General features: G+C 45.4%; 1 protein-coding gene across 3 annotated transcripts; it reads left to right on the top strand.

The window, feature by feature from the left end:
- Positions 1-19: 19 nt before the first annotated feature.
- Positions 20-25,798, top strand: TBC1D16 (TBC1 domain family member 16). 3 transcript variants are annotated; one of them, XM_084604504.1, is made up of 15 exons: positions 20-81; positions 145-297; positions 2,691-2,936; positions 3,752-3,969; positions 5,917-6,263; positions 6,923-7,131; positions 12,077-12,287; positions 13,375-13,572; positions 14,167-14,342; positions 17,013-17,177; positions 19,224-19,372; positions 19,441-19,575; positions 20,746-20,932; positions 21,580-21,915; positions 25,158-25,798. In XM_084604504.1, exons 3-15 carry the CDS (start codon positions 2,733-2,735, stop codon positions 25,371-25,373), a joined length of 2,751 nt encoding a protein of 916 aa, XP_084460630.1. In that variant the 5' UTR covers positions 20-81; positions 145-297; positions 2,691-2,732; the 3' UTR covers positions 25,374-25,798. The 3 variants fall into 3 exon arrangements, with proteins under 3 accessions (XP_084460630.1, XP_084460629.1, XP_084460631.1); XM_084604505.1 differs by having other exon boundaries at positions 26-81; positions 148-297; XM_084604503.1 differs by having other exon boundaries at positions 22-297.
- Positions 25,799-27,993: the final 2,195 nt, after the last annotated feature.

The raw sequence follows: 27,993 nt of genomic DNA, 5'->3' as shown, positions 1-27,993 counted from the left end.
GCTATGCGTCTGCTTGTCTGCTGCAGTTTTGTACGCAGCCATGTCTGTTGACGACCGAATCAGGAGCGCTTCGAAAAAAAAGTAAGCGATTACTGCGCGCAAAATACGTAATGCGCGTTTACTGAAGCGTTCATGTCGTCGTAGCAGCAGTTTAGAAACGGTGTGGCTGACAGCGAGCTCCTTTCAACGTGTCGAGGCAATGACGATTGGCAGATTCGTCAACATCATGGAGTTGAACGCCGAGCGAAGCGCGCCGACGGGGGAGGTCTCGGCCCCCACGACGTCACCGTAGCAGATGTGAGTGCATCTCCGGCGTAACTCTCAACTTTTCCATCGTCATTTGGTTCCTTTTCGATGCTCTAACGTGTACTAATTGCGCGCAGTTGCCTACTGCAGCTTCTAAGCTAACTGGTTATGTTTCCAGCGGCGACCAACTGTTGAAGCCACGACTTAGATCCGCGCGCTAGCAAGTTTCGCCGCTTGATGTAAGGTCGCTTGAAATGGGCAGCCTGACGTTTCTCGGTCTTGTACGCCACTCACCGGCGGTTGATGCCAGTTAAGTTCTAGCCCAAATTTGCTATGTATACTGACGGCCACTAATTGCATACGGCGTAATTGCTGCATATTCAGCGTACCCTTCGATCTGGCATATATAAATGCCCATTCAACCTAAACTATAAAGGGCAACGGCTGATTTCAAATATACAGGCACGCGATTTTGTTTTCAAGAATGTCATTCCATTCTGCAGCTGCTTAATTTCGTTCCAGATGTCACATATTGATGCCGGCGTCAGTAAATTGAGGTTTAAGAGGACCGTGGGTCGTCCAGACCCTGCACAACGGAATGCTTTCGTAAAGGGTGACATTTACGGACCTATCTCCACGCTAAACGGCTTTCAGTGATCAAGTGTGCCATCGGTCCATGCCGCGTCGCATATGTGGCGCACTGGGTGCGTTTGCGCTTGGATTATTTCCTCCAAGTTTTTGACAAAAAGTAAAGCTTTCAACTGTGCACAGATTCCGTTGCAGGGGCTCATAATTTTTTGATGGAGGGAAATGCAAAAATATTCTGAACTTGTATGTCGTGTGGGAATGAACTTCTGGTAATAGTGAACATTAATTTGTACATTTCAGTGACCTTATTTTACCTGTTGCACGTAACGTTTCTAAAAAGGGCCAGCTCAGTAAGTGTCCACTGTTGCACGGGCATACTGTGATTCAAAATAGCTGCTTCATATTTAAGTGTTCCTGTTAGGACTGGCAGGCAGGTGTTCCGCACCTGGAGCTTCAGACCTGCTCAGAATCGGCGAACTTTTCGTGCTTTCCTTTTTCTTTCTTTTTACTTGTTTTATGCTGTCTCCTGCACTGCCTGTAATTGCAGAACTGCTGCGATGTCAAACCTAAACAACATGCTGTTGCTGAACTCGGTCGATTTGTCACGTCATGCAGACTAATGAAAGAGTCACTGAGTAGAAGGGGAAAATCTCTAAAGGGATTGCCTTTCCATTGTATAAGCGTAGTTAGTATGCATGCACTAATCAGTTTTCTTTGTGTGCTCACTTCAGTCACGTACATAATCTTGCTTATCTTCTCATTTGTGTTATCTGCTGTTAGAGCAGGTACCAGCACTGATGAGCAAAAAGTGCTGAAGCTGAGAATAAAAAAATGTGAGCAGAACAATAGAGAATACACTGAGGACTAGGAAGGGATTGTTCTGTTTGGCATTCACGGGTCGAAAAAAAAAAATTAAATATGATGCACGAAAAACGGTGGCAACAGATAGCATTAGCATGTGAACGTTTATTTATACACTGGAGTAAACAGAAGGACTAAATCATATTTTCAAGTAACCTGTTCTTGATAATTCATTTGTGGCAGCTAATTATCGTTCAGATGCAGCGCAAGGCTGCGAGATAATTCGTGCATTTGTTCATTAGTTAAAGCCTTCTTCAGAGAGATTGAAAGACTACAGAAGCTAACAAAAACAGCTTAAGTTTAATCAGTGTTGAAATTAGGTGGGTTAGCGATATTCGGTCATGACAGTAGGCGGTACCTTCTTGAATCACAATTGTAGGTGGCCTGTGGACATAACTGCAGCTCAGAAAAAGAAAGCTAGCTGGCGTTCGAATACGTAAAGCAAGCTAGTCAGGAATTTTTCAGCATACTAGATAAGACTTCAGTAGATGCCATTTGAACAGAGGGAAATGGGAGATAGAATAAATGAAATGCCAGCATGATTTGCCTAATCAAATTAAATGATATGAAATTTATATCTTGACAGTTGCTTAATTTTTGCTTGGCTTATAGTGCCGCATCTGAGATAGCTGTGGACTCCATTTGTCTGGAGGTATAAGCATTTTGAAGTATATGTATACATACCCTTGGAAGGAGGTCGGAAACCACTGTCCCTGCAAAGGCTTCTTTCACCATGATATGCCTGAGGCATTTAGTGCTTGCAGCGTAGCTACGTGACTCAACACCTGTTGACAAAAATTTGCAAAGTAATGCATAAGCTCAAAGCATGCAATAATGTTCAGATGACTGAAAATCGAAATGTTAAGGAGTATGTACCGCTGTTTCTGTTGTCTGTCTTGCATTTTAGACAGCGTGTGAAGGCATTGTTATCAACATGTGTGTTTTGCCACTGTACGAACTGTGCACCCAGCATGCAATCATAATTTCTTGGACAGGTCCCGACAGCGTGCCACTGAGCTGAATCCCACCACAGAGGGATGGCCTCTCTGCATAGCCTCATTCGGCGTGCATCCGACTTGTTTCGGTCTAGCTCGACCACACCACAGCAACTAAAACCGCCGGCCGCAGATGGTGAGGTGGTGTTCTGCAAGAACAATGTGTGTGTCCACCCGCCGCTGTCCTTCAAGAATGGTGTGACCCATCACCCCGGTTATCTCACTATCAAGGTTCACCATGACGAGGTGGGTTCACTGAACTGTTCACCAATTGCAGTACCCATTGTCATCGCAGTACTCGTCAATCAAGGGAAGGGAGCAATTGACAGAATTGGGTCTGTATTCTGAGTTTGTGGCGTTGCCAAAAGTGTCGCAGTCTCCCCTGACCTTGAGTCACATGATTGCTGGAATTGCCGGAACCGGAAGTGGCTACTACTTCTGGTTCCTGTGTTTCCGCCAGTCAGATGACTTGAGGTCAGGGGGATAGCGACACTTTCGGTAACAACGCAAACTCGGAATACTGACCCTATTTGATACAGAAGAACTCCAATCCTTTACACCTTCTTGTGTGGCATACTGGTGACAGCTGTGGATTTACTGTGTGTCTAATTCAAGGGGTTAATGATGCCGATGCACTGTAGTAAGTTGCATGAACCTAAGACTTTTATGATAGTATGAATGCAGATATAAAAAGCATGGTTTGGAAAATTACGGGGACACTTAATTTTTATTAATGCGCTCATTTACACTAGCATTTGGCCTTCTTCTTGCTTTAATTGCTTCTCTTCTACTTCTTGTCTGCATAGTTTTTTGTTTGCCAAGTCATTTTAATTTTTGCTGACTCATTATTAGTCATCGTCAGTTTTACGGAGTCATTGTTACAAAGGGGGAGGGGAGGGGGGCTCTTTTTATGGTAGCCACCTTCCGGCCTCTGCTTTCTGTCTGCTCTGCCACCATGCGAGGTGGTGGAAGGTGGCAAGTCACAACGTGACTTACTGGAACTTCCAAGGGGCTTCTAAATATTCTAGTGCCTTATAATGCGCTGTGGTGCACAACTGCAGGTTCTTGGCCTCAGTCTGCGCCTTAGCTGGATTCCCAATGCGTCGCTCAAGAGAAATCCCCGCAGCCTCGAGAACCGCACCCCGTGCAGTTCGCCTTGCCGAAGCCCCAGCGTTTGCACCAGTGTCTGCCCAAGCCCTACGGTTCATCACCGGTTCCGGCTCGGCTCCAATGATTCTGAAAACCAACAAGGAACAGATGATGGCTCCACATGTTACCTGTGAGTGCCTATATATCTGGGGAAAAGGTTGCGTTCAGCAGTCGTGCATTTCGATCAGCACCTTTTGAAATGTATGCGACTTCATGCGGCAGATTTCTAAGTCAAAGCTGCCGCCTGTAGGCAGTTGGGGAAGTGTAAGATAAAGCAGCAATGCTCATGCACTTATCACATATTCTTTATCTGTGATTAGTATGTCTGCTGCCTCTTCCTTTCATTTTTGCCACCGAGATATCGTGTTATTGTGCTTTGTTCCATCTCTGAGAATGCACTTGGTATCAGATTGCTACAAACAGCAAAGATTTTAGCAGCTTCACGATAACTTTTTGCACTAGTTTTTAGTCTGACATCATGCTGTGGTCGTAACTGGCTGTGTGATTTGAAAATCATTGACTCTGTTTGTCACTGCTAAATTTTCTTTGTTCAGTAAGCACAGCCTTAAGCCGACGGATAGCTTGTTCTCAGGTTCATCTTACTGCACGTTCTACAACATGACTGCCATCGGCTGTGTCTGGGGGTGTCACTGGTGTACGGTGCAAGTTACACTTGCGGAGCCCATCTCTAGCAGCTACTTGGAAATATAGAAACATTCGGGCATCCCTACACCTTGTGCCTGGACATAATCTTCCTGAACGATAACTTTTGCTTTTTATGGGCTAGTTCAGTGCTAGAATTATGCCCACTAAATCTTTTTAGAACTGGTATATTTATTTTTTGCACAAGCACGGGCTTAGATTACTTGTCTTCAGCTGCTGTTTAGGGGGATTTGTGCAGACTGTGTGCCTTTTAGTAGCAACGGCTGGGAAGCTTAACTTTGATTCTGAATACGTTCAAAAGCTTTAGAAAGGCTGTTGTAACTGTCGTGATGGTTTTGAAGTTGTGTTGTAGTAACACAACTACCAATTATTCTGCATAACACAAGAAGCGCACAGGATGAGCAAAAAGGACTCATTTGTGTGTCCTATGTGTTTGAAGTAAACATAATTTATCTTGTCCCCCTGTAATCTAGCATGGAAATATTGCACTAAACTGGTGCAGGAAGACACGCCATGCATGGAAGCAAGAGGCAGATAAAGCACGCTTTGTTTATCTACTGTTTGCATACACGTCCAGTTTTTCGGTGTTTAAGCACAATATCTGCGCTTCAAAGCGGCAAGTAGCTCCTCTCTTGCCTTGTTATCCAGCGAGAGGAATATTTTCAATATTTTGAAATGTTTGAAAGAAGCATGCTTAGGTTGCACAGAGAGAAATTCCATCCTGATTGATGTTCAGGCCTTTTGAAAGGCTGGTGCTTGGAAAAAGCTAAAGTAGTTCATGCTTTTCTCCGGAACTACACAAATGTTTCTAAGTGGAGTTCGTCATAAAAGCAGTTTTCTGTTTTCGTAATGCATGCCTGGCTTGAGTTGGTTCTACATGCCTTGTCAGAAAGCGTTTGAAATGTAAACTCCAGTCATTATATATATTACATTATATACACTGAATCCTATTATAACATTATATCCTAGCAGTAACCAGAATCTACACAAAGCAAGTTGTACGCTTTCAAGCGGGCTTGACATTCACTTCATCTTGTTGACTCTGCCAGCAGCTGCCCAAGGCAGTGCACGGAGTGGAGTTCGATAAATGGGAGTTCGGCAAACGCAAACAACACTGCTATACTCTTGCATAGGATTTTCAACAGGGTATATTGAGACTTCAATATAAGCAATAATTCAGTATATCAGGTTTCGAAATATCTGGGACAGATTGCATATTGCATCATATAGTATTTGTAATGCTATACCCCAGCAGTAATCAGAACCTACACAAAGCAAGTTGTGCACGATTGCAATGACACTAGGACCGAAAGAAACTTTTCCAGGCCTTTGGCTTCACATGAATGGCATGCAGTGTTCCTGAATGCCAGATGCAGATTTTCTTTCTCCGCCACCAATACTCTTGGTGTTACAGGAGCTGTGACCAGCAGAGCGTTAGCTCAGCCATCTCGGATATGGGGAGCCCCCAGGAAGAACAGGGCAGCTTAGATTCCTGGACAGCCAGTGACCAGGCCGAGATGACGGCCTCCACCGCAGGCTCTCCACCGGGGCTGCCGCTCGACCCCAGCAACAGTGACCTCTGCTGTTCTGGAAGCGCGAGTGCTACCTTGTCCAAGTTTCCTAGTTGCGATGAAAACAGCAGCGTGTCGGGCGCGGACTGCAATGGATCATCCTTCTCAGCTATTGGACCGGAGGAAGTGACGGCGGCTCTGGAGTCCATGATAAGCGGACTAAATCAGATTGATGCAGGCAGCAGCACAGGTAAATTATTGTCTTGGAATGGTTGTTTTCCTTCCTTTTTGTTTTTAGGTTGCTACTTTCTTAACAGCATGTGTTTGCACTTGACAGGGAGTTAGAAATTATAGTTTCACGTGTTTTCATGTATTTTCACTTGTTTTCATTTTTGCCTGGTAATGCTTCAGGGTGATTTTAGACAGTGGCATGTCAACTTAGCCTACATATACATTGGAATCTGTTAGGCTGTTTATTTATTTATTCTTTTACCCACAGCACCACATGTGGCATTACGGTGGGGGGGTACAGTTCTATAAAGCGTTATCTGTGCCTAACAAAGATCATTTAGCAAACGAGTATAGATGTGTTTGATCGCACTTGTTCGCATCATGATGTGAGCAATGGTATAGTCCTGTAGACATCCTAGTAACGGCTTCTGAAAGCGAGCCATCTGGTGTGTAAATATTTATTCAACAAATTTTTTAGCAAATTGCTGCCATCTCTCATTGGTCTGGGTAATACTGGCTATAGTGACTTTAACAATAATAATAGTAATAATTGGTTGAGGGAAGGAATCACATATTGTGGGGCGCATACGGGGCCGCCGCACCCTAAAAAGTTTATTGCTGTTGCTTGACCAAAATGATTGTGACCTCTATACATTCATGTCCCTTACTTGGTGGCAGGGGCGGACGCTTATACCAACAGTACAACTGCAAACACAAAGGAGCAGGTTGTGTCGCCCGCAGAGAATGGCGACATGCTGGCTGGAATCGAGAAAGACAGAGCGACCATGTCTGACGCGCCCTGGAAGGACGCCGGAGATATGAGAGGTGGCGGTGACACGATCTGCGGCCAGTCATGGCACTCTGAGTGGAACGGCAGTGTTGAAGAGGTGAGTGTCTTTATCGAGGTTTTGCAGTTGCTAAGCTTGGGCGGTACACTTGAGTCAAAGGGCCGGCAACAGGCGGTATATTCAAATGAAACAAACAAACAAAAAAGTGAAAAGCCAAGGTGAACATGTTTAGTGCTGGCATTGCAGAATCTTTGTTAGTTAGCAGGCTGTAAAATTAGTAGGGTTAGGGCACTTATGCTTGAAGGAAGATCCACCCATTGAAGGTGACTTGAGAGGCACTGTTGACTTGCAATGGACTTGTCTGTCAAATCGTCTTTGTCTATTTGATCATGCATATATTTACTTTTTGGTGTTTCCATTAGTTTCTATTTTTGCAGCAGTGCCCTCTCACAGTATTACTATGCTTAGACTGTATGTTTTTAAGACGAAAGCCTTTCTTGGCTCATTGACTGCTAGAATGTTCGCCGGAAGTGTCTACAGGAAATGTCCATACGAAATGTCCACACAAACGGACATTTGAGGAAAAAAAAACTTCTCCCTCCGGCTTGTGAGAAACAGACTGTAATTCTCCTTGTCTAGCATGAGGGTGGCAGTAGTGATGACAGTGATGATGAAGTTAGTAATAGTGATATGTAGTGATGACGCTGCAGTTAAGGATAATGATAACGATGGTAGTAGCGATGACGACGATGGTGCATTTAATTGATAACGATGACATTAGTGATCGGGGTGGTGGTGGTGATGATGATGGTAGTAGTAGGAATGACAGTGACGATGCAGTTAGCAAGAACAGTCCTATAATATGGCTTTTGCCATTTCTTCTCATAAGCAGACTTATGTGCTGTCTTGTAATTTATTTTCACTTAGCTGCATCCCCACTGTAGCTCTATATTTCTTGCACTGTTAGGAAAGTGTGGCAACTGGAAGTGAGTGCCAGTAGCTTGACAGTAGGAAATCTGGAGTGACCTTGAGAGGCACCAGACAAGTGGCGGCGGCAGAGAGGCTGCATTCAGCGACCCAATAATGCATTCTCAAGGTGTTCAAAACGAAAAGGTGCACACTTTCTACTTGGTCATGGACACTAGATGGTAGGAAAAAAACAAACAGGAAGGAGCTCAAAGCGAGGTGTTTGACGGGCAGTCTGTCCCTGTCAATATAGTCGCATAGCAGGCTTCTATGACTTTTTTTCATTGAGACATTGAGTAGAAGTTTGGGTCAGGGCTGCACACCTTCCATGGCATTTAGGTTTTGTGCATGCTCTCTTCATGCTCTCCAATGTCTGCTTAGGCTGCAAGCTCTAGTTACCAGTATGGTATACAATGGTACAACATAGATTGCAGCTTTGAAAGGTGCCTTTTCTAACACATGGCTATATGCCATGGAGGCATCCTACCGGTACTGACCTACAAGGGTTGAAACATGGAGGTTAACGAAAAGGGTTCCATTCAAGTTGAGGACAACGTTGAGGGCCATGGAATGGAAAATGGTAGATGTAACGTTAAGAGATAGGAAGCGGGCAGAGTGGGTCAGAGAAATAACTCGAGTCACTAACATTCTAGTGGAAGTCAGGAAGAAGAAATGGGCATGGGCAGGACATGTAGTGCGAAGAGAGGATAACCGATGGTCACTTAGGGTAACAAACTGGATTCCAAGGCAAGGAAGGCATAGCAGGGGGCGGCAGAAAGTTAGGTGGGCAGATGAGATTAAGAAGTTTGCAGGGGTCAAGTGGATGCAGCTAGCACAGGACCGGGTTAATTGGAGGAATATGGGAGAGGCCTTCGCCCGGCAGTGGGTATAGTTTGGTTGATGATGATGATGATGATGATATGCCATGAGTGTCATACAACTAAGCTGTTCTTAAGCTTGATAAGCCACTACAGTCAAACCCGAATATAACGAACTCGGATAGAGCGAATTATGTTTTATATCGAACACTCGAATTTCCGCTAGCATTATGCATATAAAATGTATTTTTTATAATGAACTACACATCGGATATAGCGAACTCAGCGCGCGCGATCGGTCGCCAAACGCCCGCCAACGGGCGGGCCTTTGTGCCGGCTCCGAGTTCTCTCCGGGCAGCCCACGCTGCCGGGCCGCAATACTTCTAGCGCATGCCGTTGTCAGATGGGAGGGGGATTGGCGACGGCTCCGTTCCCCAAGGTCTCACACAGCGCATACGTCATCACGTGCCCGCTAGGGTGCTTCTGCTGCTTCTGCGCCGATGCCACGCTTCCGTAAAACGCAGGAGGGGCTCTCTACAGCAGCTTTCACGAGGGACCCTCCTGTACACATGCGCGGCCGTCGCCCGGAGTAGCGTGAGTAGCCTTTAAAATCCGCGCCATCGGCCAGCCTCTCTTTGCAGCGCTCCTATTCGGCAGCTGCCTACCATGTGATCAAAGACGTTCGAGCAGCTCCGGACCTATTGCGCTTCGAGAAAGAAGCAACACCGGCCAGAACTGGTTTCAAGTTTGGGCGAAGGGAAGGCAGCCTCCGAACAACGAATGCGTCTGTGGCGAACTTTCCCGCATCCTCGGAGCTTTCTTTGTTCGCGTTTGCAAGTCGTGCTGCTGCTATCCTCACGATGCCTACGTTGCTGCTGGCTTGCATTCCGGCGCTACATCCTGCAAGATGACGACGAAGCAGCGGCGTGCCGTACCGCTTTCCGACAAGCTGGAGATAATTCGCCGCGTTGGCCGCGGCGAAAAAAAGTCTGACGTTGCCGCGCATTTCAAGATTCCGCGGAGCACGTTAAGCACCATTTTGAAAAACCAGTCAGCCATCAGAGGCAATGCACAGGAACGACCAAATGGTGACGGCTTTCGCCACCGCAAGCCGGCTTACGACCAAGTAGAGAAAGCGCTGTACCAATGGTTCTTGGACGTTCGCGCGCGAAATCTGTCGGTCTCTGGCCCCATGCTACAACAGAAGGCAAAAGATTTTGCCTTCGTCCTGGACGTCGAGGGGTTTACAGCGGGCAGTGGTTGGCTCCAACGATTTAAAGACCGCTACTCCATCACCGGGAAGGTGGTTGCAGGTGAAAGCCAAGCAGTGGACGCTGAGAGTGCTGAAAAATGGGTGCAAGATGTGTGGCGTGCTGTCACGGAGAGATACGAACCGTGCAATATTTTTAACACCGACGAGACTGCCTTGTTTTGGCAACTGCTGCCGAGCAGAACCTTGGCGCTAAAGAATGAGAAGTGCCATGGCGGCAAATTGAATAAGGCCCGAGTCACCGTTCTTCTCACGACAAACATGGACGGTTCATCAAAGCTGCGGCCGCTTGTCATAGGCAAGTTCAAGTCTCCTATGTGCCTGCGAGGATGCACTTCACTCCCAGTCACATACAACTCAAATTCTAAGGCCTGGATGACCAGAACGTTGTTCGAAGCGTGGCTGCGTGGCTGGGACGAGGAACTTGCAACGAGCGGGCGAAAGATTTGCCTCCTTCTCGATAACTGTTCTGCGCACCACTGCGCCGTCACGCTCAAGAACATCGAGCTTTGTTTCCTGCCACCGAACGCAACAGCGGTTTTGCAGCCCCTCGATCAGGGGATCATCCGCGCTTTCAAGCTGGGCTACAGGAAACGCGTCGTTGAGCGGCTGTTGGTGAAATTGCGGGTTAACGACGAGCTCAAGATTAATTTGCTGGCCGCAATAGAAATGATTAACCGTGCCTGCAGAAGCTGCTAGTGAAGCGCGCACTGTGCAAGATGACAGCGATGTTGCCATGCTGTGGGAAGAACTCGCTGATGTTCCGGACCCTGTGCCCGAAGAAGTTGCCCTGGAGGATTTTCTCACTGTTGACGACAACGTAGCCGTGACAGCGAGCCCGTTGGACTCGGAAATTGTTGCCGACATGCTGGCATCTGGTGCGAACGAGGAGACCGAGGAGCCGCCGCCGGAGGACGATCGCCCTTGCCCGACGTTGCACGAAGCCCTCACTGCTACCGATCTGTTGCGCCGATACTGCTCCGGAATACAGGGAAGCGGACTGGAGTTTGTGGAAATGATGTCGCGTGTGGAAAGTGCGATTCTCGCTGATGGAGTTATATGCAGTGTTCAGGCGAAGATCACTGCCTACTGCAAATAAGTGAGCATTTATCTGCAATAAATTTCTTTTGTAGATTCATGGTGAGCGGCACGGTTTTTCTTTAGTTAGTGCGTTTTCGCTGCGCTGTCTGGACATCGTGTATAACGAATTTGGTACTGAAGTTCGTTATAAATGGGTTTGGTTATAGCGAAATACTTTATATAGCGAACAAATTGCGTTGAATTACGCAGTTCGTTATAACCGGGTTTGACTGTAATTTCAGCCATTCTTAGTAGCAAGGAGCTGTACAAGAACTTTTATTGCAGTGCTGGAAGTAATAAATTTGCTCTGGATTTCATTGCTGTCTTTTACCTCATCTTTTTTTCTCTTTATTCTTCTTGCTTTGTTAAACTTCTTATTATGAAGCGGAACCTCTACTTCATGTTATGCAGCCAACTATGCATTGATATAAACTTGGAACTGATCCAAATTTTCTTCTTTTAAATATATTTGCAATTTCAGTCAACAGGAGCTTTTTTAATGCACTTGATGTTGATTGACGCTGGGACTGAAGTGTCAATTCAATTATGGATATATTCCTAGATTTTGTGAATTTAGTCGGTTAAAATTTGTTGGAGGTCTCTGTATTGAGTAGGGTATATTCATTATTATCGCCATCATATACTTGAGTTTGCCTACTGCTTGACAAAAGCCTCTCCAAAAATGGCCTCTAATTATTCCTTTTAAGCATTTGGTTTGACACATATAGGTTAAATGGGTCTGTTACATTCACTGCCATTGTTTCAAGGTGTCACCTATGTTTCACTCAGCGTCCTTCTTGCCTCACTTGTACAGAGCTGTTTGACCAACAGATTTTTCACCATTCATATGAGCGGGTGAGATCCCAGTCTATACCTGTTGGCTACCCATTTTCCTTTTGTTCATGTACAGCTGCCATCAGGTAGCCAAGCCAAGCTGCAGCCGGAGTCGCTTCGGAGTATGACTGACTCTGGCATTGCCTCCGGCCCTGCCATCATGGTGAGCCGGCACAGTGGCTGCTCCAGCACTGACCTGGCCACCTGTGAGTCCGGCCGGAGCAGCGGGCTCGCTTCATCCGGCTCCTCTGAGGGACCAGACTCTGGCGAACAGAGTCCTTTACCCGGTATGCACTTCTCCTCTGCCCACCGACCCAGATTTTTTTTTTAGCTGCTTTTGTCACACTTCGTAAAGTGGGTCTGTCACAAGCTTTTTTGTGACATCCCTTTCAGATGCTGGTTAAGAAAAGGAGGAATCTTCTAGTTCATAGACTTGCGTAAGAAGTAAGCCAGGAGCATAGAGAAAATATTTAGAAATCTGGTGAGTTTTGATATAAATGTATGTAGTGACCTACTAGAACTCCAATCCCGTTATGCCACTCTTAATATGCCCTTCTTTTGATTCATTCTTATCGTGGAGAGTCTGCGTATAAACCAGCCACTGCGTGTTAGGCATATTAACGAACCCGTGCGTGCAAAACAGGCAGACGAAAATATTCACTCGTTTTTTAGAAACGTGTTGATTTTGCTGTCTTGATTTGTTTCTGCATGTTACCCTTCAAATCTCAGTACATTTCGCTCCATACGCGTTGAAGGGGATATCGCAAGTTGGTATTTGGCCGTACAGTGTTTGGGGGTCACAGTATTGCGCACTAATATTACCAAGCATAGCAAGCTATGTCACTAGTGGGACGAGAAGGCCTTACAAGAATATACATTTCAAGCTATGTCATATAATCATGACTCTCATTGCTGGAAAGTTTTCAGGAAAAATTCTATGAAAGAGCTGCAATCATTTATAGTTCATGCAGTGAGTGTCTTCAGAGTAGAAGTGTCTGACCGTGAAACGTCACTGCTTTTAGACTTGAGCACCATTCTCACCTTATAAGCAGCACAAAAAATGTTATTGCAGTTTTTTTTCTGCTCAAACCATTTTATTAACCGGGCCCTTGTGTTTCTAGTTTCATTGTCATTGCTGAAAGATTTGGGAATACTATCTGTTCTCTGCTCTTGGTAGATCAAGCATTATTAAAACTGAAAGGAGCTCTTCAAAGCGAATTGCTCACCAATGCATTTTTGTACTGTAAAGTTACAGTTTGCAAATTACGCAGTGTATGCATTTAACTGCTGTAGCACAGTGTCAAGACATTTAGTGTAGATGAAAATGTTATGTTAGCGCAGTTTTAGAGCAGATGTTGGGCCCTTGTCATGCAGGGGACGAAGATGGCTCAAGTCGGCTTCTGGGGCGGCTACGGTCTGGCTCGCGGTTTTTATTGGAAGAGGGCACCCCCGAGCAGCTAGCACATGCCCGCAACTTGAGCTTCCCCGACAGCGGCTCCCTGAGTGGGCGGAGCCCCTCACGGCTGTCCATGTCAAAGGAGAACCCCTGTGGGCTGTTCTCGGTTGATCTCGGTGAGTACTGCGGTCCGGTGCTATTTGCCCAGATTTGCTGCTAGACTGAGGTGTCTGTTCTGCAGAGCTAATAGTATATGTTTTATATATAATCCTATACTATCATGTATGTTATGTGCGCTAAGGACAGTCAGGTGGGCAGGTGGGATAGCATTTGGAATTAGGTGGCCAGAACTGACAAAGGACAAGATTAATTGGAGGCCTGTAGGAGAGGCTTTTTCCTACAGTGGACCTGGTTAGGCCGACTGTAACTTAACCGTGTGCTCTTAGATTGCAGTTGTGCGAATGTCAGCTTTTATTCCTGTTCTGTTTGCATCTTATTTTATATGTTAATCGGACGCCCACCCCTCATGTAATGTCCCAGCTGGGGGCCCTTGAGGTTTTAAATAAATAAGTATTTTGTACACATGCCTAGTTGTTGATGTACTTTTTGTTTACTCCTGCCTCGGCCACTAATAGGCATCCAGCAGCATTGCAGAAAAGAAGAAAAAGAGACAATACTAAGTAAATTAATGAAGCAGGGTTCATATCTATCTAAAGGCGCAGTTTGTTCGGTGTCAACCAACACTCTGTGCATGGGCCACCCACGAACAGGGCAGATGCGCTCGCTACGGCTGCTGTTCAGCAACCGCGAGTGCACGTGCGGCCAGCTGGTGATCGCCAGCCGGGAGAGCCAGTACAAGATCTTCCACTTCCACCACGGGGGTCTGGAGAAGCTGGCGCTCGTCCTCGGAGACTTTGACTTCCTCACACGGGGCAAGAAGACCAAGGTGGGCTGCACGTGTTCCTTCCGTTCATTCGAGGGAACGTGGGCGGACACTATGTACAACCTAGATTAGACCCACGCTCATCGTAATGTAACAATCCTGAAGCGCTCATTTTTATTGTGTTCGTTGTAAGGCGAAGGCCTTTCATGGTACATGACTCGCCGGCGTGCCCGTGTGTCCCCGGCAGCTGTCAGTCATCTTCAGAAGGATTAGGATGGTTGCGGTACTGATAGATCATCAATGATGCAGTAGTAGGTGTACGAATGTTAGTTAATAATTGCTTAATTAGTCAATGTTATTGAGTTAATTAGTCAAGTCTAACTAGTTATTTAGTCAGTTATAATTAGTCAGCAATACCTAGTTAAACAGCCAGTGGGGTTAATTAGTTAATTAGTCAATGTTATTGAGTTAATTAGTCAAGTCTGGCTATTTCGTCACTGATAACTAGGTTATTAGACCATGATAATTAGTTAATTATTAAGCTCTGAGACATTTTAATTTCATGCACTGCACATGCGCAGTGTCCTCATACACAAACCTCAATCGGCACCGTAGCCACTGCAGCTGCGCCCGCGCAATGACATCACAATTGACAGTCAGCAGCAAGAGCCGCCAAACGAAACCAGGCAGTGGCCAAACAGAGGGCAGTGACAGGGGTGGTTAAAGGCTTTCGCCTCTGCGCACTTTAGATCGTCAAAGTGCCCCTGAATTTTTGTCTGTCATTGGCTGAAACAATGCTATGGCCTTGCAGTTACTGGGCTTTGAGGTAGTAGAGAGTTAACGAGGGGCATGATATTGATTCATTCAGTAACGAAGGCCAGAAGTGCAAAAATGAATGAAACGAAATTGGTTGCAAATATAAAGGTTGGTTGGTTGGTTTGTGGGGTTTAACGTCCCAAAGCAACTCAGGCTATGAGAGACGCCGTAGTGGAGGACTCCGGTAATTTCGACCACCTGGGGTTCTTTAACGTGCACTGACATCGCACAGCACACGGGCGCCTTGCTTTCCGCCTCCATCGAACAGCTGCCGCCGAGGCCGGGATTCGATCCCGCGTCCTTGGGAACAGTAGTCGAGCGCCGTAACGACAAAGTATCTGGACATTGCGTTAACAGCGACGTTGGACTGGATGTCCGACCTAAACAGATGTCTTTTGCACCTCTTTCAGAGAAACTTCGCGTTTGCACCCAGGGCTTTGGAGGAGACATCTTTTACCTCGCAAGTATTAGACCAGTGTTAAAATATGTGTACATAATGTTGAGAACTGATCTTGAAGATAAGTTTGACATATTCAAAAAACGGCTGAAAAATTTCTTGCAGCCATCTATGACTACAACAAAGTGGTTCGCAAAACAAGGAAAGTCTGGGGTGGTGGTTACTATCTGCGTGCAGCAAAATATTGAGATTAAAGTTTTTGCTCAACATTCGCATAATTTACTGGGAGCAGGGAAAAAATGAAATCAAGTTAAATTGCTCTACTTGCAGCACGACAATCACAGCACAGACACAGGAATTGGCAAAAACAAAACAACTTCATTATTAGTCAAGGAGACGGGACAATTCGAAGAGAATCTGGTCATACCGAAGTTGCATGAGGATATTTAATTGTTTTCTTTCTTGCCACAAACAATTGAAGGATGGAATCATTTTTCTTGACTGGCTAGTGTCAGCACCAGATTTTTTCATCTGCTGTAGGTAGCCTCAGAAGATGTTTTATAGACAATATACTTCTATTGTACTGTTATATGAATTGTGTAAGAAATTTTGTATCGGATGCCCTGTGCTTGCTGCTGAATTCGTCGTCTTGCCTTTTAGTGTAGAGATTGTATTTTTCATATTGTATCCGAAATTATATGTTTGTTCGGATTTGTTTTTTGCCTTTCTATGTGTAAATAGACCCTTGTGGTAATTTTCTATGGGCGCCGCAGGTATCTGTTATAAATAAAGAAATTGATAGTGTTGCTCAGTCAGTCAGTTGCAAAGCATGTCATGGTCTCACCTACCTGTGGAGATTGCATAGACTACAAAATTTTTTCTTTGGCTCGAGGCACAGATATAGAAATTTTTTTTGCTTTGAAGTGACCTCAAAGCAAATATAGCAATTTTCTTATAAATAGCTTTGAAGTGAGTGTAGTATTTAGAGTATGCCTTTGGCACACAGTAGAGACTGACTGGCTCAATAGGTGTTTTCAAAGCCATAGATGTTTTTGACACCCATGGCCATGACAAAAGAAAAAAAGGAGATGGTGCATTGAAGATTTTTGCACTCATTTAAGCTGTGTTGATATATGGCATGTACAGCTTTGAAACTATTTGAATTTCAGTAAAAAATAAATGGGCAATGCAGATTGATCCCACAGACGAAAACTTAAACCGAGTGCTATATAATTGGCTCATTTGCAACAACAATCACTTTCCTGCGTGAGCGGTACGCAGCAAAAGAGCAAAACCTCTGGAGTGTGTGTATTGCTGCTGCTTGCCAGCAGTTTGGTTCTCTGTTTTTACCTGTGGGGCTGCAGCACAGTGCAAGTATGCGTGTGGTGGGGGGAAGGAGGGGCATGAAATTTAATTGAATTTGAATTTTCTCTAGAAACGTTTTAGGAGGATCGTTTTTTGCATTTTATCTACTGCTTGTCTTGTTCACCGTTATGTCGTCTGTGGCTTTCTCTTTGCAGAATGAGAACTGCCCGTACGACCACTTCTCAGTGTCCAAACCCCAGGTGTCGGCCGAGGAGTGCCACCCGGAAGAAGGCCTTTACACCACACCGGTCAATGAGGAGGTGTGGCGGCAGTACATGAACGACGACGGAAGCATTGACGACGATTTTCAGCTACGCAAGGTGGACAACTGCTTCTCTTGTGCGCTCGCTTTTTCCCGTTCATGAATCACACGAGTTTTCAAATGCAGAATGCTTTTAGCATTCTCACAATCGGCATCCTTCTTTAACTTTGCTTTAAGACAATGTACACTCTTCAGTCTTTTTCGAAACCTATCTGTTCATGTCAACCTTACTTGAAGCAAACATCATTGCCTATTATTTATCAGCTTTGCATGCAGATACCGTGTAAATCGTATATAGGTCGAGTGGGAACATAGGTTGACCCTTTACCTTGCAATGCAGGAAAAAAAAATGCGAGCGCATGTATCTACAGTTTTGGTTGTGTCTCTGCATCACCGGAGCTACCATCTCGATCCAAACTTCCAGAAGCATCATTTGAAGACGACTCTGTCACTCTCCACCCCTCAAAACAAATATGCCAGAGACTAAAAAAATAAATGCAAGCAACAGCAGAATGTCAACATGGCTTTGGCTGTCCTTTTTACAAGCAGGCGCGCCACATATTGCCAGACTTTGTCTCGCATTCTGCTAAATACTGCCATGTAAGACGAGGTGCGACTTTAGCTTGCTTTTTTCAAGAGAAAATCTTGACTTACATTCCGGTTTATGCAGTATAGCTTATGCACTCCAATAACTTTCTTGAGCTGTGCATTCTCATTGTTAAACCAATTTAATCAGTGTCAGTAAAGAACATTGTGTGAGCTCTGAAATCATATATTGCTCTTCAAAACTTCACAGCTTGGTTTGGAGCTATATAATGACTGCAATAACATGCAAGAGGTATGACTCAGGGCACCCATCATGGTGGTTCAATGTCTACATCATTCAGCCCACTGTTCGAAGTCGCCAGCTTGAGCTGAGCTGCAATGGATGCGTGCTGGTGGCAGCGAAATTCTAAAGATGTTCATTGGCCGGACAACACCAGCTCATGTTGAAGAATCCCATCAATGATCACATCAATGTGGGCATGCTGATGGCAGCGAAATGCTAAAGATGTTCATTGGCCGGACAGCACCAGCACATGTTGAACAATCCCATCAATGATCACATCAATGGGTGCATGCTGATGGCGGCGAAATGCTAAAGATGTTCATTGGCCGGACAGCACCAGCACGTGTTGAAGAATTCCATCAGTGATGACATCAATGGGTGCATGCTGGTGGCAGTGAAATGCTAAAGATGTTCGTTGGCCAGACAACACCAGCACGTGTTGAAGAATCCCATCAGTGATCACATCAATGGGTGCATGCTGATAGCAGCGAAATGCTAAAGATGTGTATTGGTTGGACAACACTAGCACATGTTGTAGAATTCCATCAGTGATCACATGAATGGGTGCATGCTGATGGCAGCGAAATGCTAAACATATTCATTGGCTGGACAACACCAACACATGTTGAAGAATCCCATCAATGATCACTGCCTGTAATCTGAGTTTGTGTGGTGGAATTGATGGAAACCAAACTGGCATGCGGTTGTGGTGTTTCCACCAATTAGATGACTCAAGTTGAGGGCAGAAACAACAGTTTTGAAAACAACACCGACTCAGAAAATAGATCCTGGTGACTTTGCCTATGACACATGCCTTGTAGCTTCTCCATTTATTGTTTAATCTGCCAGGGTGGTCCTATTCAAAGGAAAGGACAGCTTTTTCTTTTTCTCAAATAAATTTTCAATATGTCATTTGACCTTCCAGAGAGTTTCAACTATTCAGTTCGCAGGATTTCAAAATGACTCTATCTTTATTTGGTAAGAGTAAAATGTGTAGCATGCTAAATCACACTCGCAGTTCTTACTGGAGCACGTCTCATGTCTGCAGCGCATGCAACTAATAATGATCCTTGTCAAACACTTGCATACTGACATTGTGATCAGTAGTGGTCTAGACATAGCTTTCTCGGCGAGAATGACTTTGACGGAAAAGATCTTTTGATCTTTTTTTATGTAAAAATGTGTCTGGCCCCGAGCGACAGGTTACTTGTACGGTGATAGTGTTAGTGCAAATTGCAGTGCTCGGAGCAAATAGCCTTTACTGCCCGATTGCAGGCAATCTTCTTCAGAGGTCTGGACCCGCGGCTTCGAAAAGAGGCGTGGCCTCTCCTACTGCAGCACTATGCCTTCTCGTCGACGTTTGAAGAGCGTGAGCAGGTCCGTAACGATCGATTTCTCGAGTACCAGGATATTCGCAAGCTAAGGTAATAGTTGCACCCGCGCTAAGTTGTTGACATTCATTTCAGCGAGAGCGTCTTTTTTTCATGCACAGAGAACGGATGAGCCCGGCGGAGCGCGAGGTCTTCTGGCGGAACGTTGAGTGCACCGTGGAGAAGGACGTGGTGCGCACGGACCGGACTAATCCTTTCTATGCAGGCGACGACAATCCCAACATCGAGATCATGAAGTATGCTAAACCTTCTTTATTATTTTTTTAAATCTTTCTCCCTAAACTTTGTGATGACAATAGCCTCTTCCAGTGAGCAGAATTCTCCATGCTGCTATTCGAAGACATAAAGGGGCCCTTTATGTCTTCCTTGGTATTGGTATCTGATGTACCATTTGGAGACTGCGTGCAAGACAATGACTTATCACTTAAATGCTGCCGCCGTAAATGGTCACCGGCGTTTTGGAGGCACATGCTTCACCATGTTGTTGACGGACTCTTAGAAGTTTCGTTGATTTGGTTTATATGACAAGGCCTGCACTCCTCGTTTATCTTGTATTGGTCTTGGCTGAACATGTTTTGCACATCTTTCTTGGAAAACAAGGTACACATGAAAAGTTCATATACAGTGTTGGTAGCAACTGCCATACCATGTTGAGACCCAAAGGAGGCCTCGGTTTTATGTGATAATGTGGAATGGGAAGCTATTTTTGAGGTATGACTTTTGATCGTAAGCATTCACCCGCCTATTCATATAAACTGCAGCCTCGTTCCTCGTGTGGCGTTCATGTGTTTTTCTTTTTTTTTTCATGTTTCATTTTCACAATGTTGTCCCATGCATGGTAATCGTGGCTGCTTCCATTTGGGTGAATATCGTAATTTAGATTTAGTTTCTTTTTTTGTGTTGTTTCAATTTGCGTCTGAGCTACTGGTTGGCAACTGTGCTGTCAAAATTCGGCTGATGTGAGACGCGCAGAAAGAGGAATGTTATAACCACTTTTATTCATAATTCTCGCTCTTGGTGCAGGCTGACTTATGAGTTGGAGTGAATTAAAATGACCATGTAGAGATATTTTAATAATGTTTCTTATGTACCATGTTACCTGTAGTGAACTTTGAGATTGGAGTCACCAGTCAGCTTTTGAAACCAAGTGCAAAATAGCATGGGAAGGAAAATTTAATTATCCAGCAATTATTTGGAATGCATATATGAATTTTATATGATGATTTATTCATACTAATTTCTTATGCACCATTATAAACGTGCAGGGAAAAGTCATTATAACTAGGGGCTGAATGCACCTGAAGAGTTTTACCTTTGTTCATGAAATAATAACACATTGTTTCAGTAATGGTAACTTCCTAAACAGACCATTTGCAGTGCCTGAGAGATTGATCTCTTCTTGTCAGGAACATTCTCCTCAACTATGCGGCTTGCAATCCGACCCTTGGCTACACCCAAGGCATGTCAGACCTCCTGGCTCCTGTTTTGGCAGAGATCCAAGATGAATCCGAAGCCTTTTGGTGCTTTGTGGGACTCATGCAGAGGACCATCTTTGTCAGCTCACCCAAGGACGGTGACATGGACTTGAATCTGGTTGGCATGTCTTTCTTCTTTTTTTTTTGCCCATGTTAGGGGACATTGTAATTGAATGAATATCTGTTTAAGCATTTTTGTAGAATCTAATGATCTGCCTCAAGGGACTATGTGACAAGAGAAATATTGAACCAAGTTAAAGATTATTTTCGTAATCATGTTTTATGGAATCAATAGTGCTACATGTGAAGCTACATGTGAGGGATCTAGACTTTTTTTAAATTAAAAAATGAATTATGTCAGGCTTTGCGTACAAAGGCAATCAGCAGCAAAGTGGCTTTTTTTTGTGCCACATTAAAGCTGTTTTAAACACATTTAAACAGCCTTGCGCTTGTTTGTGCCATGGCCAATTTTCATCTTGGAATGCTGCGCAAAACAAAAAGGGATAGATGGGTCGACACCAGGGGAATTTCGGACACCGAAACTTAATCAGGTCGTTTTCATATTTTTTTTCTAAAGTTAGGTTTTGAGAGAAGGAAGGCTCAGTATACCTTTAGGTGGACACCAGGGAGTTAAGGACACCCGCAGTTAATTAAGTCAAGGTCATTTGAAGGTCAGACTTGCGGCCAGGGTGACCTTGGCTTTACCTAGTGTAGTGAACCTTTCGTTTCAAAAAAAGAATGCCTTCACATCTTTTATATGCACAGGAGTACATGCGAGAACTGCTGCGATTGATGACTCCGCGCTTTTACGCACACCTGGGCGGGCAGCGGGCGCTCTACCCTGACGCGCTGGAGCTTTTGTTCGTGCACCGCTGGCTGGTGCTGTGCTTCAAGCGTGAGTTTGCTGAACCCGAGGCCCTACAGATGTGGGAGGCATGTTGGGCACGATACCAGACCGACTGGTTCCACCTTTTCCTGGGCGTGGCCATCGTGGCCCTGTACGGTGCTGATGTGGTCGACCAGGGCATGCGCCCTGACGAGATGCTCCTCCACTTCAGCTCTCTGGCGGGCCACATGGATGGAGACCTGGTGCTGAGGAAGGTCAGTCACAGCGCCATTTTCTTGTTTTAATTAACTATGCCAGAATTCCTTCACTTAGAGTCTTGGAAGATGTGGGTATGTTAAAGGAGATTGTAAACAAGTCACTATCTGTCACGCACTTTCTGTTTGACAATTTTTATGCCTGTTATTCAGAGATGCTGTAAAGTCGAGGCTTTATTCGGACAGCAGCATGAACATACATGTAACAAGGATTCAGCAGCTTCGTTTTGTGAAAGAAGCCTGGGTGCAACCGAGGCATGCTATTGGCTAGCGATACAGTGGCACACGTGAACAGTGACAGCGTACATCAAATAGCGGCACACAGTAGCAAAGCGTCAACAGGCTTGATAAGCGTTGTGCCGATATAACAATGCCGAAAGCCTTGGCTCGTGGGGAAAATCTCGCTTGGGCAAGATCTGTCCACGAGATCTGTGCAGGAGTAAGCTTCAAGAAAAAAAAAAGAATCATCCGCCACCGAGAATCGAACATCTACCCCTCAGATCATCAGCCTAGCACGTTAATCGACTATGCCACGCCGGGCACGTGACAAACACATATTTGTTCTCCTTGTTTAGCGTTCCTGCTGCCTCCATGGCAACGTACGGGCACGACGGCGGCACCTTCACCCCAGTCTCCATGAGGGAGCATAGTACACTCCATCTTCCACCACCTATGAGACCAAGCGGCGCAACAAGCGCACGCCGTCGCCACTGAGTGAAGCTACTCGCATCAAATCCAGCACGGAAGAAGCAACTGTCTGACACTGTGTTCGGCGGGGTTCTGTCAAACACTACAGCAGAACCAGCCCCAAAGACTTTCCCCTTATCGCTCTTAAAGTAGCTAAATAATTTTTTACTCTTGCAGGTGTGAAACTTAACACAAAAATATTGACATGGTTTCGGAATAGCTTCCTAAAGGCAGTGGACAGAGGTGCTCCATGTGGGCTGGGCAGTCTAATAATATGGTGCCCCTTTAACTTTATTTTTCCACCGTTTATTTTCCACTGAACTTCATACTTCAGACCAATCATAGTCCCAAGTTTCGATACCTGGCCCTGTATCAGCATTGTATAGGTTATGTATCAGTCCTATAGAGGCATCCTATTGGTTTTCGGAGGGGGTGCCTCGATTCGTATTCAGGTGAACGAACAGTTGGTAAGCTCCGTCCATTATGTTGACGATCCTGTCGCATCACCTTGGCACGAACGGTTTAGAAATGTGTCGCCTTTGGCCATCAACACTTTGCGTTAACTGCTGTGCCAACTGTTTGTGAACATCCTGTGACGTGCTGTTCCATAGTGCAACAAGGAGATGAGGGACAGGACACAGAGTACTTATAGACACCGCAACCTTGTGTCACTGCCTTGTGACACAGTAAAAATTACTGGGTGGTTGAGCTTGGGGCTAATCGCAAATTATTGTGCACTAGCATGGTTAGCCCTGTTTTTGCATGGTCTTGCTTGATTTGAACCGGCTTACCTGAGTTGGTATAGTATGAGGTATGCAACCTAAGCTGGCAGAGAGTGAAATAAATATAAGACGCCCCTTTAGCCAAGCTGTATGAATTTGCTTGCGTGGCCTTGGAGTAGTGTATCTGACTCGATGGGTTGTCAGGGTTCTGATGGGTTTGATTTGCATTCAGCTACCCCATGAGGTCTTGTGATGTTGCACAACTTGCCAGCCAATGAATGCGCAGCCAGGTCACCTACCTTGTGTTAGGAAATGATGGTGGCATTTCTGCCTGCCAGAGGTATGTTCATGAGAATGACTAGACAGACGTAGAAACAGACAATGGCATTTTGGTCTTCACCACCTTTGTGGTATTGTCATATGCATACTGTCCTCTCTATTCTATTGCTGTGTGTGTGTATTGTGTTGCTGAGCTGCTTGTGCTTATGTTAGTAGAGTCATGGACCAAAAATAGAGAAGGGTCATGGGACTAAAAATATAGGGCTACATATGGGCTTCTGCCGCACGGGGCGGACTTATGGTTGTCTAATGGCGGAATGAATCACTGACCCATCGGCGCAACGTTTTGGTCCATGACGCCTTTCCCAGGCATTTCACACTAGAAGAGTCGAGCACCAGGCCAGGGGAAAGCTTGTGTGCATTAAATACCGGTGGGCATCCGGCGGTACTGAGGATCGAACCTGATACTATCTCCCGAATGAGAGGCGGGTGCTCTACCACAAGGCCACCGCTCCGGAGTGAGCTAAAACTTTGAGAGTATTGCAAAGACTGCATTGGAGAAATGTGAAAGCCTGAGCGTTACTGCTGAGCACAGTATATCGTGCACCCCTTGTAGTTATAGCTTTTGCTAGTAAGCCAGGGCTCTTGCCACACAGTAGAGAGTTTCTTTCCTTGGCAAGCGTTCATTGCAGTGCTCCTGCTAGTGTGGGTTAGTGGTATGGCATCGCTTCTGTCGTGCGGTGTTCTCAGTTTTCATACAACTTGACTGTTACGTGATCTTGTCATGTGATACTCTCATAGCCATGTAACATCATGCAACTTGCCTGTCATGTGACAAGCTCACGTGATGGTCTCATAGTAACGTGACATTTGTGACCCATGATTCATCAGTATGCGTGACCCAATTTGGGACCTACGACTCAGCACTTTGTGTGATCCACAAATCATGACTATGACTCACAACATGTATGACTGAACACAAATCTTTAATCATGTCTTTAGCCATGACTCCTAGGTTATGACTGATCATGACTATGACTCATGACTGCAATGATTCATGTGACTATGACAATGACGTGGCATACCGTTTATGTAGCATATGTCATACACATTCAGACATGGCTATTAAGTCCACCATCTGATGACTTCATATCACGCGTTACATTTTTCTTACACATTTTGCTTACATTTACATTTTACACTTGCATTTACATTTTACATTAACATTTTGTAAACACATTTGGTGCCAATATAGCCTAGTAAGGCTTTCACCTTAATAAGGGTGTAAGGCCAAACGAGCAGAAAGGAAAGGAAGGTGATCTACTCCAGTTCCCGGTGGAGATTTTTTTTTTTGAAGGGGGCAGCAATATGGCTACTGTCCCCTTTTTAAATTGACAACAGGGTGTCTCTAGCTTGTGTAACAGCAACAGTGGCCACAGGCTCCGTATCGCTCGGGGAGCACAATACCAGCACGCTTTCCATTTCCGCGCTGTAATCTGACCTTTAGCGTTAATCCACATTGAATTTGCATTTGCTATTGTTGCTTGCCCACAGGCCCGCGGCCTCCTGCACCAGTTCCGGCTGCTGCCTCGCATACCTTGCTCGCTGGCTGGCCTATGCGAGCTATGTGGGTCAGGCATGTGGGACAGCGGTCACGTGCCGGTCGTTGAGTGCCGCGGGGGCCACGGAGACCAGTCCTGTCCGCACGGGGGCCAGGACCCCATAGCGCTCTCTGGAGAAGCCACGGCAAGTGACAACCGTGTTCCCTGATCTTCGGCCAATGCAGCGCCAGCCGGCGGCAGCTGCATGTTTCCTTTCTTCCGCTTTGGGGACGAGGTGCAATGGAAGGGAAGTAGTAGCAACATTTTCTCATCGCCAAAAGCCCCCGCATTCTGGCAGGCTAGAGATTTTCTTTCGTGAAAAAAGCGCACAAAGTGCTTTTAGCGATAGTAGCTCCGTAGAATGAAAAACTGATATGGAGCATGGTATCGCTAACGGAGGTGGGCGTAAATGTTTACGCCACCTGAACCGTGAGCTTGTTTGAGCTTGGCTTTTCACTCATGTAGCAGTCAGCTGTAATTTTCCATCATTACCAAACTTTCTGACTGAATCTAGACACCAAATTTGAGATTTATTCAAACATGTTTCATTGCTTATAGGTAGGTTGAAGCAGCAAATACAGTTTTGTGTAGGAAGGAGCGTTGAAGCCCTGTATTTCCAGCCTATCATTGCTACTGAGGCCATTTGGCTAATACTACCAAATGACGGCGCCTAATGCAGTCGTAAGCAGTCCCATCACCAGACACCGCATCCGTGGGAAATGCGAGCTCTGGGGAGCCTGCTATTTTGGGACGCATAGGGTTAACACTTGTCTTCGTTAACTCCGTACGGCTCAGTGTGCGAGTCCATAACAGCTGTCTCGTTCTTGCATTGATGCGCTCATGGTTAAAAAATCATGTTTCCAGTCATTTCTGAAGCTTTGCTCGTTTTGCGTCCTCTAATCATTAAGGCTCGAAGGATGTGCGGTTTTATTGCCCTTGTTAAGTTTAACTTTAGCCATGCCCGTTGCTCGTCTCTTTGAAGATAACTCTTGCTTTGCTGGATTTTTAAGACTGCATCATCAGAGATGTCAAGAACTTCTAGCTTAAGGAGGAGTTGCTTCTTTTTTGGGCACCAGGTTTAAATTCATTTAATTCCACTTCATATGCTGCAAGTGATGGCTATGCTCTAGTAGGGGGGGGGGGGGGAGGGGGAGGGGATATATTCACCCTAAATGAGAAATATTTTCAACTAATAAAGTCCAAGAAATAAACTGTTAAAATGAAACTACCCCCTCCAGCTTCCCCCCTCCAAGAATGACCCATTAATCCTCTCCCCTTGTAATGTGCATTGGGTGTAGACCCACACTGACTTGATAATCTTGGTCATGTTCTACGTGCATTTTCATGAATGCAGAGATCATTGCTTGCGCACTCTATTATAAGGGCAAACCAGCCGCTGTAGCAATGTGGCAAGAGCATATGTAGCAAGTGCAAGCCGTAGCTGGTGTTGCAAAGCTGACATAATTTCATCTTTTTTTTTCTAATCTCTTTTGTTTTACCCATATCACGAGGGCTTTCATTTTAAGCAAGGGTCAAGTTCCTCACTTTTTGTATATACTTGGAAAATTGTGCAGATCGCATTGTTCTGCGTCCCTGCTTCGTTGACAACGGGCTATCCTGACACACATTTAATGCGGCATTGACTGCTCGCAACTCTTCCGCCAGATGTTACTGGGTGACCTGTTAGCGATTTTCAAAAATGGTGTCACTGCCACTTCGCAGAGCTTGCACAGACACCATTCACATGGTTGTACAGGCACAATTCTTTTGTTCCAGATATGAAGTGCTGGGTTCAGTATTTTGTGGCAGCTGGGAATGTAATGTGAACGGGCCAGACGCGTAGTCACAAACTGTGAAATCGTTTTTATCGATCGATGATCACACTGTTTGCCTTCGGCTGTAATTTCCTTCTAGGCCTGCCATTCCAGATCAGCTGAGATAAACGGACAGATGCCTTTGCCGTATTGATAAGCATTGTGCCTCCTAGCGGGAAACTTGCATCACTCGAGAGAGAGGTCCGGCAATGGCAGGTCTGTAGAGTAACGCAGTTAGCTTGTTTTGGCACCTCGCTGTTTGCTTTACGTATAGTGGACTGCTTTCTTGGATGGCCTTTTTTCTGATGACGATGTAGTTTAGTTACCTTTGCAGAAAAGTATTACTGGGGTGTCTTGCACGTTTTGACGAAACGTTTTCGAGCCTGGTCGTGCTTGATGTTGCAGGGAGGAAGAGGTTGTGACGAAAGTGAAGATTCTTTTTAATTCTCGCACAAATCACTCCGCCTCTGCTCGCTCAGTGCTTTGTCGAGCATCCGCTAGGGGCGCTGGGGTTGTTTATTCTGGCTGCTGCTCTGGGGCAAACCCCCGTTTTCTCCCTTCTTTCGGTTGGTGGTGTGACCACTAGGGGCGCTGCGGTTTTATGCCGACGTTTGGCTGTCCCTTACAACAACTTCTCTTTATTTCTAAAATTGTTTTGCAGTGAAGAGGAGGAGTTACAGGGGTGTTGCGTTGGTAGCTGTGCAACTTCGCGAATAGTTCGGTCTTGAGATGGCCACTTGTCACCTTGGTCACCGCTCAGTTGCTGGTGTAGCTGGCACCATATTCATAGAAGCTTCTTGCGACCAGACATACCTGAAGAGGTCATTGTAATCGGAGGAACTGTTTTTGGCAGCATCATTTTTCAAGGTTTAAGCTGTGCTGCTTATGCCTCGAACGCTAATTGGCGTAAACAAATGTACTGTGTATGTATCTGGAAAAAAAAGCTATTAATCGTATCTGGGGGCTGTAGTCTGA

The sequence above is a fragment of the Amblyomma maculatum genome, chromosome 5 (assembly GCF_055883805.1).
Source record: "Amblyomma maculatum isolate TAMU_Amacu chromosome 5, ASM5588380v1, whole genome shotgun sequence".
NCBI lineage: Eukaryota > Metazoa > Arthropoda > Arachnida > Ixodida > Ixodidae > Amblyomma > Amblyomma maculatum.
The sequence above is the reverse complement of the archived record's forward strand: the minus strand, read 5'-3'. Positions and strand labels throughout refer to the sequence as shown.

What these genes read in the sequence shown, in the direction of transcription:
- TBC1D16 (XM_084604504.1), top strand. Translation starts at nt 2,733, where the DNA reads ATGGCCTCTCTGCATAGCCTCATTCGGCGTGCATCCGACTTGTTTCGG. An exon ending in GCTGTTCTCGGTTGATCTCG is followed by an intron (nt 13,573 to 14,166) that starts GTGAGTACTGCG and finishes ACCCACGAACAG; the next exon opens with GGCAGATGCGCTCGCTACGG. An exon ending in GTGACATGGACTTGAATCTG is followed by an intron (nt 20,933 to 21,579) that starts GTTGGCATGTCT and finishes TTATATGCACAG; the next exon opens with GAGTACATGCGAGAACTGCT.